The 15,425-nt window shown below is 36.1% G+C and overlaps 2 protein-coding genes across 5 annotated transcripts; one reads left to right on the top strand and one right to left on the bottom strand.

Moving 5' to 3' along the window:
* Positions 1–2,448: 2,448 nt before the first annotated feature.
* Positions 2,449–8,590, bottom strand: LOC104749574 (protein argonaute 6). The gene is made up of 23 exons (XM_010471229.3): positions 8,315–8,590; positions 7,334–7,535; positions 7,043–7,248; positions 6,726–6,944; positions 6,396–6,529; positions 6,203–6,300; positions 6,018–6,115; positions 5,776–5,935; positions 5,558–5,674; positions 5,372–5,479; positions 5,218–5,280; positions 4,954–5,067; positions 4,690–4,855; positions 4,502–4,614; positions 4,278–4,415; positions 4,042–4,178; positions 3,863–3,928; positions 3,710–3,773; positions 3,475–3,586; positions 3,320–3,393; positions 3,110–3,204; positions 2,977–3,008; positions 2,449–2,873 (listed from the first exon to the last, which is right to left on the bottom strand). The coding sequence occupies exons 2-23, from the start codon at positions 7,514–7,516 to the stop codon at positions 2,734–2,736; spliced, it is 2,637 nt and encodes an 878-aa protein (XP_010469531.2). The 5' UTR covers positions 7,517–7,535; positions 8,315–8,590; the 3' UTR covers positions 2,449–2,733.
* A 787-nt stretch (positions 8,591–9,377) lies between these two features.
* Positions 9,378–15,089, top strand: LOC104749573 (E3 ubiquitin-protein ligase COP1). Of its 4 annotated transcripts, none has more exons than XR_015584160.1 (14): positions 9,401–9,885; positions 10,221–10,298; positions 10,416–10,571; positions 10,871–11,221; positions 11,804–11,961; positions 12,056–12,121; positions 12,254–12,305; positions 12,613–12,691; positions 12,987–13,142; positions 13,235–13,333; positions 13,937–14,041; positions 14,204–14,383; positions 14,476–14,586; positions 14,696–15,089. XR_015584160.1 is itself a non-coding variant. In XM_010471225.3 (13 exons), the coding sequence occupies exons 1-13, from the start codon at positions 9,556–9,558 to the stop codon at positions 14,864–14,866; spliced, it is 2,040 nt and encodes a 679-aa protein (XP_010469527.2). In that variant the 5' UTR covers positions 9,378–9,555; the 3' UTR covers positions 14,867–15,089. The 4 variants fall into 4 exon arrangements, 2 of the variants coding, with proteins under 2 accessions (XP_010469527.2, XP_010469530.2); XR_015584159.1 differs by having other exon boundaries at positions 12,254–12,330; XM_010471225.3 differs by lacking the exon at positions 12,254–12,305 and having other exon boundaries at positions 9,378–9,885.
* The last annotated feature ends 336 nt before the right edge of the window (positions 15,090–15,425 follow it).

The raw sequence follows: 15,425 nt of genomic DNA, 5'->3' as shown, positions 1-15,425 counted from the left end.
TTATATAATTCATTAATTTGGGGATCATATATTAAAGAAATAAATAAATGGTTGATGGGTGTTTTCGTCATTTAGAGTGGAGTAAGAGGTAAAAAGGAAGGCGTGAGCCACACGGTATTTTTTATTTAATCACAGGAAGAAGAAAAAAAAATGTAAAATACTCTGATTCTATAAGATCAAAAAATAGTGGACGCATACTAAAATGCTCTGGTACGCTAATCTGCGGTTTAGGACCAGTTTAATTGGGGATGTAGGGCCCAGGGCTGCTTTATGAGTCCAATATTGTATTTCGATTGACTAAATAAAATGTACAATTACAGTTGCAAATTCAGGCGAAGCATATGTTTTTTTTTCATCACTATCCCAATATTCAGTTTTCTTTTTTCATTTTTGTATTACCAGTGTATCCACAATTTAATCTGATATAAAAGTTTTTATATTAATCTGATATATGTTAGCAAAAAAAAAATGTTATATGAATCGTTTAGATCTTTTTATTCTTTCCTACAAAACTATCCCATTTTGTCTTTTGTTTTTCTCAACGCGGCACGGTCGAACTCTTTTTAGCCGTTTTGTGGATTTGTGGATACTCTCTAACAGTTTGTCTCGAATATATATATATATACTGTATTCTTGTACTGTTAACCAATGTTGGGGTAAGTTTGGATTTTAAATTTTTAAGGTAGCGCAGCGCAGCGCAGCGCAGTCGAGGTTATAGAAGAAAGCAACTGGGTAAAATGAAAGAAAAGAATAAATAAATAATAACATTGAATGCAGTTTGGCAGAATCTACCAAGAGACCCTTTTTTGCAGACTCTACAGGTTCGAAGGTTTACATACAACTAAGGATTATTGTCTTTAAAGCAATTCTAACTATATAAAATTCAACTCACAAGTTAAAAAAAAAACAAATTTCTTTGTTTCTTTTCTATTATCAATTTATCAGTTAAGACTTAAGAGAATAAGAGCTTAGAAACGAAGAGGATTTTTTACATAACTATTTCCATTATTACTATGTGTACATATCTGAAATGGAGAGTTGTATTAATTTTATTGTTATCTATATTAATATTTTTGAAATACATTTTGTGTTATGGCTTTTTATTTTTGTTTATTTAAAAAATTATTTACAACATTAACCTCTAAAAAATTTCCAAAACTAACGCTACTCCAGATTTTGTTTCCTAAATATTTTATATTTTATTTCAATTAAAAAAATAACAGCAATCAATATGGAAATAGAAACTATCATATATTTAACCATACATTATGTTGTGTTTTGAAGATATTCTATATCTGAATTCTTCGTAAACAAAGAAAAAAACAATTTGATTCCTATTTTGTTTAAAAAATTCTGTGAGCTTTGATTCTTAACCTAAGAAAAAATTCGATTGACAATTATTTAAATATTATAATTAACATATATAAACTTAATAAAAAATTAATTATTACGAATATGTAAAATTAAATAATTTTAAAATACTATATAATGTGGTTATATAGTAGATGAGTTATAAAGAGAACATGTTGAAATTAATAAAATATTATTAAATTTGTGTTAACACGGGTTAAATCCTCATTTAATTATTTATCAACACTACTAATATTAGAATATTTGACCTAAAATCAAATTGATTTAACTAAGTTGTATAAAATAATTAAATTATTAGAAAAATGTGACTTAATCACAACATATAATTACTGATTATGTATTTAGATCCCTTATTTTTTTTTTATAATAATTAAAAATCAAAATAGAATCTCAAACACTAAATAAAACAAACTAAATATAACAAACAAATGGTCATGATTCATAAAGTGTATTACGGGTTAAAAATAATATAAATATTTAGCCGCACAATAATTAGAAAAGTTAGTTATTCCTTTATTTATAAAATATTTAATATTTAACAAATATGTATAATATAAAATATAAATTATATTAAAATGCAGTGATTCTGAATTAAGATAAAAAAAATTAAAATAAAAAAAATTGTAAAAGTCAAAACGGCTTTAGATATCTTCGAGGGACAATCAAAAAAAAAAAGCAGACACGATTCGTAAACAGTTCAAAACAGGCTTTGTGACCAAGCCAACGCTCCTTGTTGACTCGTCTCTCGTCTCGTCTCGTCGTAAACTAGAAGAAAACAAAAGTTACTATTAAGAGAGAGGGAAGGGCAAAATAGTAAAAATGGGTTTCTTTTGATTCATGCACAAGAAATCTCCTGCATCGCGCAAGCCCAGGTAGGGCCCAAGGGGGGTAATGCTCTGGTGGTCTAGGGAGCAGTGTAAGAGCAATGATATCTAACTTACTGACCCGTCAGTATCGTACCACGTAACCCAATTGTGAAAAAGGATGTGATTGTCTGTGCTAACGTCCACTTCATTACAAAGTGATTCTTTTTTTCTTTCTAAAGTGCACGTGGGTTTGACCGTTTGAAAGACTCACTTTACCGTCGTCAAGACAGGAATTATTAAAATCCAAAAACATTATTATCAAAGGAGAAAAACATCAAAACGCAACAATCGCTGTCGTTTGGAAAGCAAAACTTGAGAGCCTCTTTTTTTTCAATCTACGCCAAGGCTCTTTCTCCTCCATACTTACTTCTAATGAAACTGTACTAGAGTAGATGATGATGATGATATATGCAAAATGATAAAATTTCCCCTAAAGAGAAGATTGAGTTTAGACTCTAGAGAGAGAAAGCATAGCTACACTTTGTATGTACTCTACTCAGCAGAAGAACATGTTGCTTTCGACTTTCTCGTGCAGGCGTGGAAGCTCTGGAACTTTCCCGTCCTCCGATATATCATAAGACTTTGTGAATTGCGCAAACTGAGCTGCTGCAAGGTGAGCATATCGCACTGGGGCCACTGAGTCCACAAAAGAGAGAGGACACATTGAATGTTAAGAGTTGTCTAGTTTCTGTCTAGTGAAATAGTGGATGCAATGAGAGTTTGATTAGGGAGTGTTTACCTATCGAAGTTGCAGTTGTGCTACGTTGGTTGCTGGAACACGAAGATGATTCCGAAACAGTTAGATCTTAGTGATGGTAAAAGTAAGTTACTTTTCTCTTGTGCAAGTGACATTAGAGAGAGAGAGAACTTACACATAGGAGAGAGAATGGATGAGATTCTGCAAGTCATCGGGGGAGAAACCAATCTCATCAAGTAAAACATGGTAATGAGCCGGTCTTGAAGTTCCCTGAGAGATCATCAAGGAAAGCATTATGTGGAGTTGATTGCAATAACTAATTAAGGTGTGAGGAGTGAACTGCTTTTGAAAATAACCAAGCGTCAGAATTTTTGGTCTAACTTACTAATATTCCTGCATGAGCACACATGTAAAAATCATAGTTTGTTGGGTGTACGATCTTGGTGTCCACGACAGTCCCTGATAAAAGGTATTTTTTAATTGTTCTGTAAAGAAATAGAATCGTAGTGTGCTGATGAAGAATGAAAAGTATTTTTTTACCTGCAGGAACATTTTCAGGACCCTTAGCTTTAAACAACTTGGTGTGATGGTTCTTTTGAGCCACAATGACAGTGAATTTTGGCACATCAGATTCACCAAGACGTTGATAGGCCTGCACGATGTAGACAAGAAGCTTAACTGTTGATAATATCTTCACTAAAATTTGAATAATATATTGAAATCAGAATTTGATAGAAGCCAAGCCAGAACCAGCCATGGGACTTTGAAACAAGACCTTTATAATTTGGTCCACCTCGATGTTCAAGACTTGGTTGAACTGATATTCACTCACACCATCCCTATCAAATGCCCAAGGTTTGGGTAAGGATAGACTTTTTGATTTTGGAGGTAAGACAACAGAGGTTAACAGTAAATGTTTTGCTAGTACCTGAAAATGATAATCTGCTTAGGCTTCCGTGCCCTGCTTGTCCGGTAGAACTCTACAAATAGTTCGCTATTGGAAACAAATAAACAAACATGGAGAAGACACTGAAACATCTACAGTACGATATCTCATAAGTTGTTAATTTAATTCAAAATAAAGCTGATAGATTAGGCTTCACATACTTCATGATACCGTTATCTCCTTTCTCAGTGTTCTCGACAGGTTGGAAGAGCGAATCAATCATCTCCAGACGTGGTGACTGAGTTCTTACAGCTGCCCTATACCTTGAGATTAAGGGCCAGGATTTTGAACCAACAACCTAGTAGCGGAGGTCGAGAAAGTAAACAGATAAAGAATCAGATCCTAAGAAAACCAGAAACAATGGACACACAAAGAGAACAAGACACATAACCAATACCGCTGCTACTGAAGGAACATCTGCCTGACCTGGAGGGCCATGAGATACATCCATACCCAAAATCAAGGTGGGAATTTTGTTTATCAATGGAATGTTGTAAGAGTACTCTATTCCCAACAGAGAATTGATGCCTCCAAGCTATATTAAGACAGAAGAAAAGAACTCAATTTCACAGAGAACAACAAATCAAAAGATATCTAAGGTGTTACTTGTTGGTGATATACCTTAGAATTTATCTTCAGAAGTACATTGGTGAGATATTGGTCATTGATCTTAGTAGGGGAGATGCATTGTGTGTGGATCCCTTCTTCAGTGAGGCATACTTTCTTCCAGGGACCTTTACAGTTTGCAATGACCAGTTGAATGAGAGAGTTCAAACATTAATATTCGTGGGAAAGAGGTGAGATGATACCATAGATATCAGAAGTTTTCCGTTCTGGGAGGACACAGAGGATAAAATGAGGAGGATCTGGAAATTTTAACTTCATCTTTGCAATAACTTTTTCTACCCTTTCAACAGGACCTGCTTTTTTATTCTGTGGATCCTCTTCAACTAGTGCAAAAGGTCGATCAATTTCCTGCGATTTGACAAACCATATTCAGACTCTGTAAATAACCAGACATAATTCAACACTACAAACCATATGAAAACGGAGAGAGTATCTACAAAACCTACAATGCCTTTCCTCATGCCACAGCTTATAAGCTCACGGGAAATGTAACTACTGTCGCATGGAGAAGAAAAGTTAACGATAGCCCAGTTTTTAATAGGTCTTGGTTCTAGAAGCATCTGCAAAGCAAGAAACAAAGAGTAAAAAATAAAAGGGAGAAAGACTAGTTCGGGAATAATAGGTTCAATCCAAAAAAAAAAGAGTAAGGAACCATTTTGAATCCACAACAATGAATATAATGATGCCCGGAAATCTTTGAAGACAATTACCTTGTTGTTAAAGTTCCACCGTCCGTTGCAAGGCTCAAAATCTTCATTCTTGCCAAACTTTAGCTGTATATTACAAAAAGGACATATATGGGACTATAATTGGCATGGTAGCGCATAAATTTCTATCTACAAACAAAACATAAACAGGATTTACCATTGGGGGCTTAAGAACCCGGCCTTCAACTCCAGTCATTTGTTTTTCAATGGAGATGCCACATCCAGCCAAAAATGGGTCCTCGTCGTAGCAGTTGGTACACATGGCCTGCAATTCTAGTCAGTAATAGTATCTGCCATCCATAATAAAATAAAGCATCATCCGAGGTCAGGAAACGAAGCTCACATCATTGAGTGTTTTGATTCTCTCTAGAGGTTTTTGTCTTGATTTTTCAATAAGTGAAGCTCTTTGCCTCCCTGACAATGCTTTTGTATAACGTTGCAAAGATACAAGATTGCAAAACTGCAAGAAATGGATTATAAATTCAAATCTACACACCTCCAGAAGTGGGATAATAAACTAAAAAAAATATTCCTTAAGGAAAAACCGTCGGAGACGCATACCTCCAGTGGAAGATAGATGGGGCGATTTGACTTGCCAACATCAAGGCATGGCAAGTACGCAGAAGAAATAGGCGCTGTGTAAGTTTGCTTGAAATAGTCATACACAGTAATCTCTCTAGGCTGTCCTTCATGTTCACCATCTTTAATCTTCATTGAAAACCTGGAAACGATGAAGAAAGTCTAGCAAAGGCTGATAAAAGGGACACAAATTTATATTAAAAGTACAATCATGGAGAACATACAGTTGCTGATTGCACGGTTTCGTAGTTAGGCCTATGATTTTATATTCCATGTTACTGTGTGATGCCTTTACCCGCATATGTTTAAGCATTTTAGCGGCCTGCCAAGTTTCCATAAGAAATTCAAAAGCACAAAGCAAAAGCAACCAGGTTTTTTTGCTGTTATTGTATTTAAAAGCCAGAACTACCTGAATCCAGTCGATTTGTCGTGGTGACTCAACACTCTGATTGGCTAACAGGAATTTAATAACTGGGCCCGGTTCTAAGATCATTGTTGTTGATACATCTGCAAACCATCGCAAAACTGTTAATAAGACTATAAAAAATAAAGACAAGGTTTATGAAATCTGGATGAGAAAGGTATAATATACTGAAAAATACCAATGTTAAGCGAGAGTCCTCCATGGGTTGGACGAAAGCTCGAGTGGAGACCTTTAATACCTTTTACACCTCCCCCAACCTCAAAGGAGTACCCATTGTTATGGAAATATGCCTGCCTGACCAAAAGACATCCCCTGCACAATTAACAGTAGTAATCTACAGTAAGCATTTAGCACGGTCACAACATGCAAATAGTTGTACATCTATTAGACTTACAAACAAAGTGAAAATATAATGTTCAACTTTGTCCATTAGAATATAGAGAGAGTATCTTTATTCCTTTTGATTAAAAGATATACAGCACATAAGAAAAAAGAGAGAAAGGTGCACCTTCCAGCTGCTCGCTGCCTCAGTACAGTGTCAAGTACTCTAAGTGCATCCTGAGCACTCTTATCTGGTGTATCGGCTCCTCGCTGAGTGACAAGAACAGACTTAAACGGTATTTCTGCAGTAAAATGTATCTGAACCTTGTAACTTCTTGGCAAGAAAGAACGTTTTGATCTTTTGCAAGTACCGGAAGGACTACCACCGTCAGAGACACCACAATCCCTACAAACTTAACAAGACTGTGTTAGAAAGAACATCAACAAGATCTATCTTGCACACCTTGAGAAGATTAAATATTAATCCAAATAAGAGGTACACACCGTTTTGAAAATGAACCTTCCAAGATGACTTGAAAGTCAAATTCGTTCTGTGGCAGAGGACCAACAGTATATAAAGTCTTTTCTCCATCATATGCCAACCTTTTACCATCAAGATCAGAAGAGTAACTCTTGAAAAGTTGGTCCATAAGCTTTCTGCCTATTCCTTTTCCTTTGACATCATCACCCTTTTCTGTGGTGATACTAACCTGCAAGAAAGCAAATATGTCAAACATCTCTCACACACACAAACACTGGTAAAAGAATGCAGAAAAAACGACTAAACAATCTTACATTGTACTGGTAAAATACTACATCCGGCTGTCTCACAGAAACATTGAAGTGATTGGTGCACAATTCTATTGGGCTGCCTGTAGTTCCAACCCCAAGTCTAGTTGTGATGGCATAATCTCGATGGCTGCGCTGCTCTGGTTTTATACTTATGGGTGACAGTGGCAGAGATGAAGATGTCTCCATATTTCCAGGGGGAGGCAATCTGCAAGAGAGAAAACAAGAAGTTGGTTACAGTGTGGCAACAATCAGCCGAAAATACAATGTTAAGAGGACTCAGAAAGAATTAAAAAACACTAAATAAAGGTGTGAAGAACCACAAATCATTACATACTAGAGCGGACAAAATGCCACAAAGTATCCATAAAAAATCCTAGATTCCTATATCTGGGTGAATCTAAGGAAAGAGATAATAATAAACCATCAAACCGGTGATAACTGATAAGACAGATCAAAGATGAGTAAGTATCCAATAGTGGGCATAAAGCCTATATCCTGGGTGAATCGGAGACGCAACTCAAAGCTTTTCGTGGCAGAATTTTCAACTCCCTAAAACCCTGATCATCTCACTCATCCTCAGACAACTCTTTTACTCTGATTTATTAGGGGTTTTTAGTCAGACACACGATGAAGAAAGGGTTTTTTTGTTTCTGAACATCATCTCGATTTGACAAGAGAGAAGATAAATCGCCATGAACATCTTCAAGAAGAAGACCACTCCCAAAGTTAAAAAGCTAAAAGCTTTACTACCACTGCCGTCGTTTCTGAGATTTTTTTTTCTGGGTTTGGTATTTTTATTTCCCTAAATCGCTACGAATAGTATCAATTTCTGTTGGGGAACAAACTTAATCTGGAAAAAATGGAACCTTTTAACTGTTTGTGGTGTTCAAATGCGTCATGCAGTCAGCGATAGGAACAACGACGCTACAAACAATTGAAGAAGAAGAAGAAGAAAAATCAAAAATGCAAGTAAGAATGGCGTACCTTGAAAGGAGTAAGAAGAAGATTTCTTCTAGGGTTCCGGTCAATCAAAGAGCAATAAGAGGGGTTTAGCTCATTTCTGGTCTCCGTCAGTCTCTTTGGGTTTCCCAGAAAAAGCAAAAGAATGGGAGGGAGGGAACACGCCTTCGAGTAATTGGGGAAATTAAAAATATTTCATTTTTTCAGGTTACTTTTTAATATATGAGAATTGAGATCAAAATTATTAAAATCAAACCCTTCAAAATCAAACCCTTGGCTGGTTCAGAAATTGCAAGAGATATTTTAATGTCCTAAGCAATAATTATAAAACGTATGGAGTATTTAGTTTGGGAAAAATGTCGTTAAAATCTTGAAATTTATATTTTCGTTGATTTTTAAGTAGTAACTCTTTTTTAGGTAGAAAAAACCTCATTTTTTTTTTGACTTCTAAATAATTAATGAACTCTTGTTAATTTGGTATTAACGTTAATTGGCCAAAAAAAATAATAATCTGAGATTAATTAGCCGTTAACAAAAACCTGTTAATAACAAAACGATGTCGTTTAATCAAATTTAAATTCTCTAAATTGAAACTCGATTCTCATTTTCTCCAAATTAAAGACCATAGATTTGGGAGTTTTAAGTTTGATTAAAGGACATTGTTTTGTTGTTAATGGGATCTCGTTAACGGCTAATTAACCCGCGTAATTTTTCTGTTTGGCTACTTAATGTTGTGTTTCATAAACCCAAGTCAATCAAAAGTTGGTGAATTAGTTAGAAATAAACTAAATAATTGTTTTTTTTTGTTTTACGAGATGAAGAGCTCACAAAGACTTCAGGATTTCACTGACATTTTTCCCGATTGAATTTCCTATATTTTACAAAAGTCTCATTTTGAAGATTTTTCATAGACTAGTGAAAAAGACTACAAATGTCACTAAACCCGTTCAAACAAAAAAAAAAACAAAATTGGATTTCACAAAACCGGAAATAAAATAAACCGGATAATTGACCCGTACCAGAACATGAAGAGACATCAGCCACACGCGCGAAAAGAAGCGCGTAGAGACCAACGTGTATGTTTTGTATCCTCAGAAAAGAAACCACCGTGGATCCCACCACCATCACTCCTCCCTCCCCTCATCTCCGTCATACGCACCACCACTCTTTCTTTCTCTCTCCCTTCTCTCACATTCTTTTTCACCAGAAACAACAAAAACTAAATCGAAGAAAGAAAATTTTTGAAAAAATAAAAAATCGATTTCATGGAAGATATTTCGACGGATCCGCTTGTTCCGGCGGTGAAACCTGACCCGATGAGGACATCTTCAGCTGGTGGCGGGGAAGGTGCTAATAACCGTCTTGAAATTGACGACGGAGGAAGCGGTGGTTCTGAGATTGGAGCGCCGGATCTGGATAAAGACTTGCTATGTCCGATTTGTATGCAGGTTATCAAAGATGCTTTCCTGACGGCGTGTGGTCATAGTTTCTGCTATATGTGTATCATCACGCACCTTAGGAACAAGAGTGATTGTCCTTGTTGTACCCAACATCTCACCAATAATCAGCTTTACCCTAATTTCTTACTCGATAAGGTTTCTATTTTTCCCATCTCTTTCTCTTGTTTGTGGTCTTTAGCTTTTCAATTCAAGCCTGGGTGCTGCTCGTTTGAGTTTTAGCTTACTGAGTTAACATCAATCAATAGAGGTGATAATGAGGCAGTGCAGTTTATGGAAGGATTTTGGTAATTGCAATTGAGAGGAGTTAACTTATTGATGTCTTACATTCGTGTGAAATCATATGGTTTTGTTTTTTGTTTGCTGAACTTGAAATTGAAGCATTCAGTTAAGGAACAGTTGTATCTTGAAACTATCTATTGCTGGAATGCAGCTCTTTTTTTTATATTGACTTCTCTGTACCGCTTGTGTAGCTATTGAAGAAAACCTCAGCTCGGCATGTGTCAAAAACTGCGTCGCCCTTGGATCAGTTTCGGGAAGCACTACAAAGGGTCGGTTCTTAACAAGCCTTTATGTTCCATTTTTCCTCTTTTAATTGGCACTCTCAGATTTGTTAATGGAGTTATAAAAATTACAGATATTGATTTCCTGCGTTCATGCTTAGACAGGGTTGTGATGTGTCAATTAAGGAGGTTGATAGTCTTCTTACACTTCTTGCGGAAAGGAAGAGGAAAATGGAACAGGAAGAAGCTGAGAGGAACATGCAGATACTCTTGGACTTTTTACATTGTTTAAGGAAGCAAAAAGTTGATGAACTAAATGAGGTTGGTTTTTCTGGATTATGGAGTAGCATTGAGCTACCTATTGATACTTAATCTCGTTTTCCTTCATTCCATCAGCTTCAAAATCTTCCCTAGATATATATATATATATATATATATATATATATTATACTGTAAAAGGAAGAAACTAATAGTTAAAGAGAAAGCCATAAAGCATGTTTCTTTCAAGAAATCTATCGAACTGTTCATGAAACATAATCCATGAATGTTTTAGATGAGTTCTCAGGAACAAACGACTGTTATAGAATTCTGTCATTTATGTATTTTCTATCTTAATGTAGGTGCAAACTGATCTCCAGTATATCAAAGAGGATATAAATGCCGTTGAGAGACATAGAATAGATTTATACCGGGCTAGAGACAGATATTCTGTGAAGTTGCGGATGCTCGGAGATGATCCAAGCACAAGAAATGCATGGCCACATGAGAAGAACCACAGTGGTCTCAACTCCAATTCTCTGAGCATAAGAGGAGGAAATTTGTTAGGCAATTATCAAAACAAAAAGGTAGAGGGAAAGCCACAAGGAAGCTCTCATGGGCTACCCAAGAAGGACGCACTGAGTGGGTCAGATTCCCAAAGTTTGAATCAGTCAACTGTCTCTATGGCTAGAAAGAAACGGATCCATGCGCAGGTTTGTTCTTACTTTTCAACTCAACATCTTGAACATGTGTCTTATGCTGAAATGGTCCAAGGACAGTGGAGTTAATTTTCATATATTTGTCTGTTGTTAAAGAAGGAACATAATTGATAGCATTAGACTCTAGTGATTGTGCTACAATTAGTAGTATGCCTAGCCACTCACTTAGTGGGCTGGATCGATAGCTTGAGATATTGGAAGTGTTTGTTGGTGGAATATGAATCTTCTTACGGAAAAGATGCCTTTGACTAAGGCTCACATTTTTGGTGGTCTGTTTAAAGCCAGTTGGCTTCAGAGAGCGATTGATTTCGCATTTTTTGCAAGTAAACGTAAAAATAGCTTTCTGGATTTTATATCTATTGCTTAATGATAGTAGCCGGTTCTCCTCTCTGGTACTATAGCAACAAAAGTCACTATGTTTTCTTGACACTCTAACAATTCTGTGAATTCTATAAAATGGCGTCTAGACAAATATAGTAGTTTTCTTCAAAAGTTCTGCATAGTCCTTTAATCTATCTGTAACTGCTTCATATATACACTAGATTGCTAATTCTGTGCAAGTGTCTTGTCTTGTAGTTCAATGATCTACAAGAATGTTACCTCCAAAAGCGGCGTCAGTTGGTAGACCAACCAAATAGTAAACAAGAAAATGATAAGAGTGTAGTACGGAGGGAAGGCTATAGCAACGGCCTTGCAGATTTTCAATCTGTGTTGACTACCTTCACTCGTTACAGGTAGGGTAGTGACTGCCCCTTTTCAATTGAGCTAGTTGTACATACAGAGTGTTTTCAAATTTATCAGATTTCTAATTGCACTCTTTCTTCACAGTCGTCTAAGAGTCATAGCAGAAATCCGGCATGGGGATATATTTCATTCTGCCAACATTGTCTCAAGGTGAATTTCTTTTCCTTGTTCGTTTGATCAGGTGGCAGATGATGACTAACGAAGAATGTCTTTTAAATGACTGTCTCAGAAAGTATCAAAATATACCCTTAAGTGATCAAGTTTTGTTTAATGTATGGATAGACTCAATTACTACTATGGGATCCGTTGCTGTATAATTCTAAGCCAGTGAATGGTATGAAGATGAATCTGCTGACATGGTAGGGAGAAGGTTTTGTGTTATAAGCAGGCCGCTTAAGAGGAATTTTCTAAAAGATGGAACACGATATGTTATAGCTGTTTGCGATCTTTTATATGAAAATATCTCTTTCTCAAAGAAGGGGCGAATTTTTTTTTCCAGTTGCTCCTGGGGCCGTTTTCTCTCTCTGTACTTTGATTTATGGTCTTTCAGTAGATTACATGCTTTATGCTTTGCATGGACCTGTAATGTAATGTACCATCTTGCTGAGACTTGCTAAAAGTATGGTGCTGTTCCTTTTCAGCATAGAGTTTGATCGTGATGATGAGCTGTTTGCCACTGCTGGTGTTTCTAGATGTATAAAGGTTTTTGACTTCTCTTCGGTACGTTTACAAATCTTGGAGGGCATTCAGTTACATACTAATTGAATCTTCTTGTGCAAAGTTATGCTTTTGTGAAACAGATCATGTATCTCAATTCTAGGATGCTTCATTGATAATGAAACTAAGTTGTGCTCTTGGAAAAATCTAGCGTTGATGCATGATAGCCATTTCCACTTTAGTATTGCAAAGAAAAATATAAATCCAAGCTTCTACATAATCGAAATTTGCTTTTAATTTTCCGTCTTATCCAATGGACCACTCTGGACTGGTTGATGATTGGCTGCATTCTTTTCAGGTTGTAAATGAACCAGCAGATATGCAGTGTCCGATTGTGGAGATGTCAACTCGGTCTAAACTTAGTTGCTTGAGTTGGAATAAGCATGAGAAAAATCATATAGCAAGCAGTGATTATGAAGGAATAGTAACGGTGTGGGATGTAACTACTAGGCAGGTGAGTACTTTACCCAACTTATCTAACATCGCGCCTTTAAGTTATCATCTCATTAATTGTATCTAAAATTTTATGTGAACAACTGCTCGCAGAGTCTTATGGAGTATGAAGAGCACGAAAAACGTGCATGGAGTGTTGACTTTTCACGAACAGAACCATCAATGCTCGTATCTGGTAGTGATGATTGCAAGGTATCTCCAGTTTTTCATCACCTTTCATCGCATTGGGCTCTGTTTCATATTAAAAAAAAAAAAAATCTATCATAGATATTTTCTAGATCTTATGAATGTCTTGGTCGCTGTCGCTCCTGTCTGCTCATTAGTGCATTTGTACTCATGACTCGTTTCTACTGCTTATTAAACTTTTTTTTGTGAGATGTTCTAATAACTTGGGGATTGGCCAATGGCCATATGTTCCCTTTCCTGCATTGTTTGTTTGTTGGTTTCTAAATTTTCAGCAAAATTTCTCCTCTTAGACCTTAGTGTATTTGTGGCGGCTATACATTACCAAGCAAAGAATACTTGACACTTTTAGTGTAGTAAATCTTACCTTGAAATTCATAGCTTCATTTGTCCAAATTGAATGGGATGTTACTGAAAATATTTCACTAGCTTATTTAGAATCATGTTGGATGCGATTTTGACTTAAGGAATCGGTTCCACTGAATTTCTAATTCTGGCTGAAGCATATTATACCAGTGGGCTCCTTTTAAGTCTATTCACTACTTGTTAATCGTTAACCATGCATTATTCATGTCTAATAGATAAGCCAATTATGCTCTGTGTTTGATCCAGGTTAAAGTTTGGTGCACAAGGCAGGAAGCAAGTGTGCTTAATATTGATATGAAAGCAAACATATGTTGTGTCAAGTACAATCCGGGCTCAAGCAACTACATTGCGGTATATACTTCCACCCCTCTGCCAACTTTGCACCTCACCTTTTATTTGCTATTCAATATTGAGCTACCACTTATGATCAGCATGACATTATTACACGTTTGTAGATTTAATCTCCAATTAGACGGAGAGAGTTAGACGTTTAAACCTCTTGATTTATTGCAGGTCGGATCAGCGGATCATCACATCCATTATTACGATCTAAGAAACATAAGCCAACCACTTCACGTCTTCAGTGGACACAAGAAAGCAGTTTCTTATGTTAAATTTTTGTCCAACAACGAGCTCGCTTCTGCATCCACAGATAGCACACTGCGCTTATGGGATGTCAAAGACAACTTGCCAGTAAGATTACTGCTTGAGCCAATCTTACTGATTTTGTCCACGAAAAACAAGTCTTGACTATGTTGTTCAATATTACTCGACGATTTTTGCAGGTTCGAACCTTCAGAGGACACACTAATGAGAAGAACTTTGTGGGTCTCACAGTAAATAGCGAGTATCTTGCCTGTGGAAGCGAGACAAACGAAGTATATGTATATCACAAGGTTCACAAATTTGACATTTTTGCTTTTAACTTCTATCATCTACTATTTATGATCCAGAAATCAATCTCTCGTTGCTAAACTATTTGGAAATGTGAATGATGTGATACAGGAGATCACGAGACCGGTAACTTCGCACAGATTTGGATCACCAGACATGGACGATGCAGAGGAAGAGGCAGGTTCCTACTTTATAAGTGCGGTTTGCTGGAAGAGTGATAGTCCCACGATGCTGACTGCGAATAGTCAAGGAACCATCAAAGTTCTGGTACTCGCTGCGTGATTCTAATAAACATTACAAAAGAATTTTATAGCTTCGTGGATCAATAAAAGCAGTAAATTTGCCGTCTATGTTTATCTAGTGGAAGTTATAGAGGTAAAACAATTTGTCAAAGTAGGGGTTCATCATTTAGAAAGCAACTTTGTATTATGATGCTCGACTACGAACCCTCGAGAAGAATTTGTATCAGAAATGTATATATATAAATTATCTTATGGGTTTCTTAGTTCCTACTTTTAGTTTCTATTAAGTAATTGTTATAATCAAAATGCCGTGATCATGTGAATCGGTGATGAAAAGTCCAACCTTGGCTTACCTATAAAAGGTTGGCTTACCCCATGCAACAAGTCATTAATATGTGCATGTAGTAAGGTCATTGAATTAATTTTCATTTTATTGTGTGAAATCCATGATAATTGACGCTTTTGTGTCATACACTTAATTAGTACTTAACAGCTCGTTAAAAAATGTGATTGTGTGACAATGGTCGTATTAATATTGTAATAGTAATCCTTTTATATCTTGGATACGCAACTCGGAAATCGAAATGCCATGAAGTCCG

The sequence above is a fragment of the Camelina sativa genome, chromosome 16 (genome assembly GCF_030686135.1).
Source record: "Camelina sativa cultivar CO46 ecotype springtype chromosome 16, ASM3068613v1".
Classification (NCBI taxonomy): Eukaryota; Viridiplantae; Streptophyta; class Magnoliopsida; order Brassicales; family Brassicaceae; genus Camelina; species Camelina sativa.
This window is presented reverse-complemented; position numbering and strand designations above follow the sequence as displayed.

What these genes read in the sequence shown, in the direction of transcription:
- LOC104749573 (XM_010471225.3), top strand. Translation starts at nt 9,556, where the DNA reads ATGGAAGATATTTCGACGGATCCGCTTGTTCCGGCGGTGAAACCTGAC. An exon ending in TTCGGGAAGCACTACAAAGG is followed by an intron (nt 10,299 to 10,415) that starts GTCGGTTCTTAA and finishes ATGCTTAGACAG; the next exon opens with GGTTGTGATGTGTCAATTAA. An exon ending in AAGTTGATGAACTAAATGAG is followed by an intron (nt 10,572 to 10,870) that starts GTTGGTTTTTCT and finishes ATCTTAATGTAG; the next exon opens with GTGCAAACTGATCTCCAGTA.
- LOC104749574 (XM_010471229.3), bottom strand. Translation starts at nt 7,516, where the DNA reads ATGGAGACATCTTCATCTCTGCCACTGTCACCCATAAGTATAAAACCA. An exon ending in GGTGGAACTTTAACAACAAG is followed by an intron (nt 5,068 to 5,217) that starts GTAATTGTCTTC and finishes CTTGCTTTGCAG; the next exon opens with ATGCTTCTAGAACCAAGACC. An exon ending in CACAACTGCAACTTCGATAG is followed by an intron (nt 2,874 to 2,976) that starts GTAAACACTCCC and finishes TTGTGGACTCAG; the next exon opens with TGGCCCCAGTGCGATATGCT.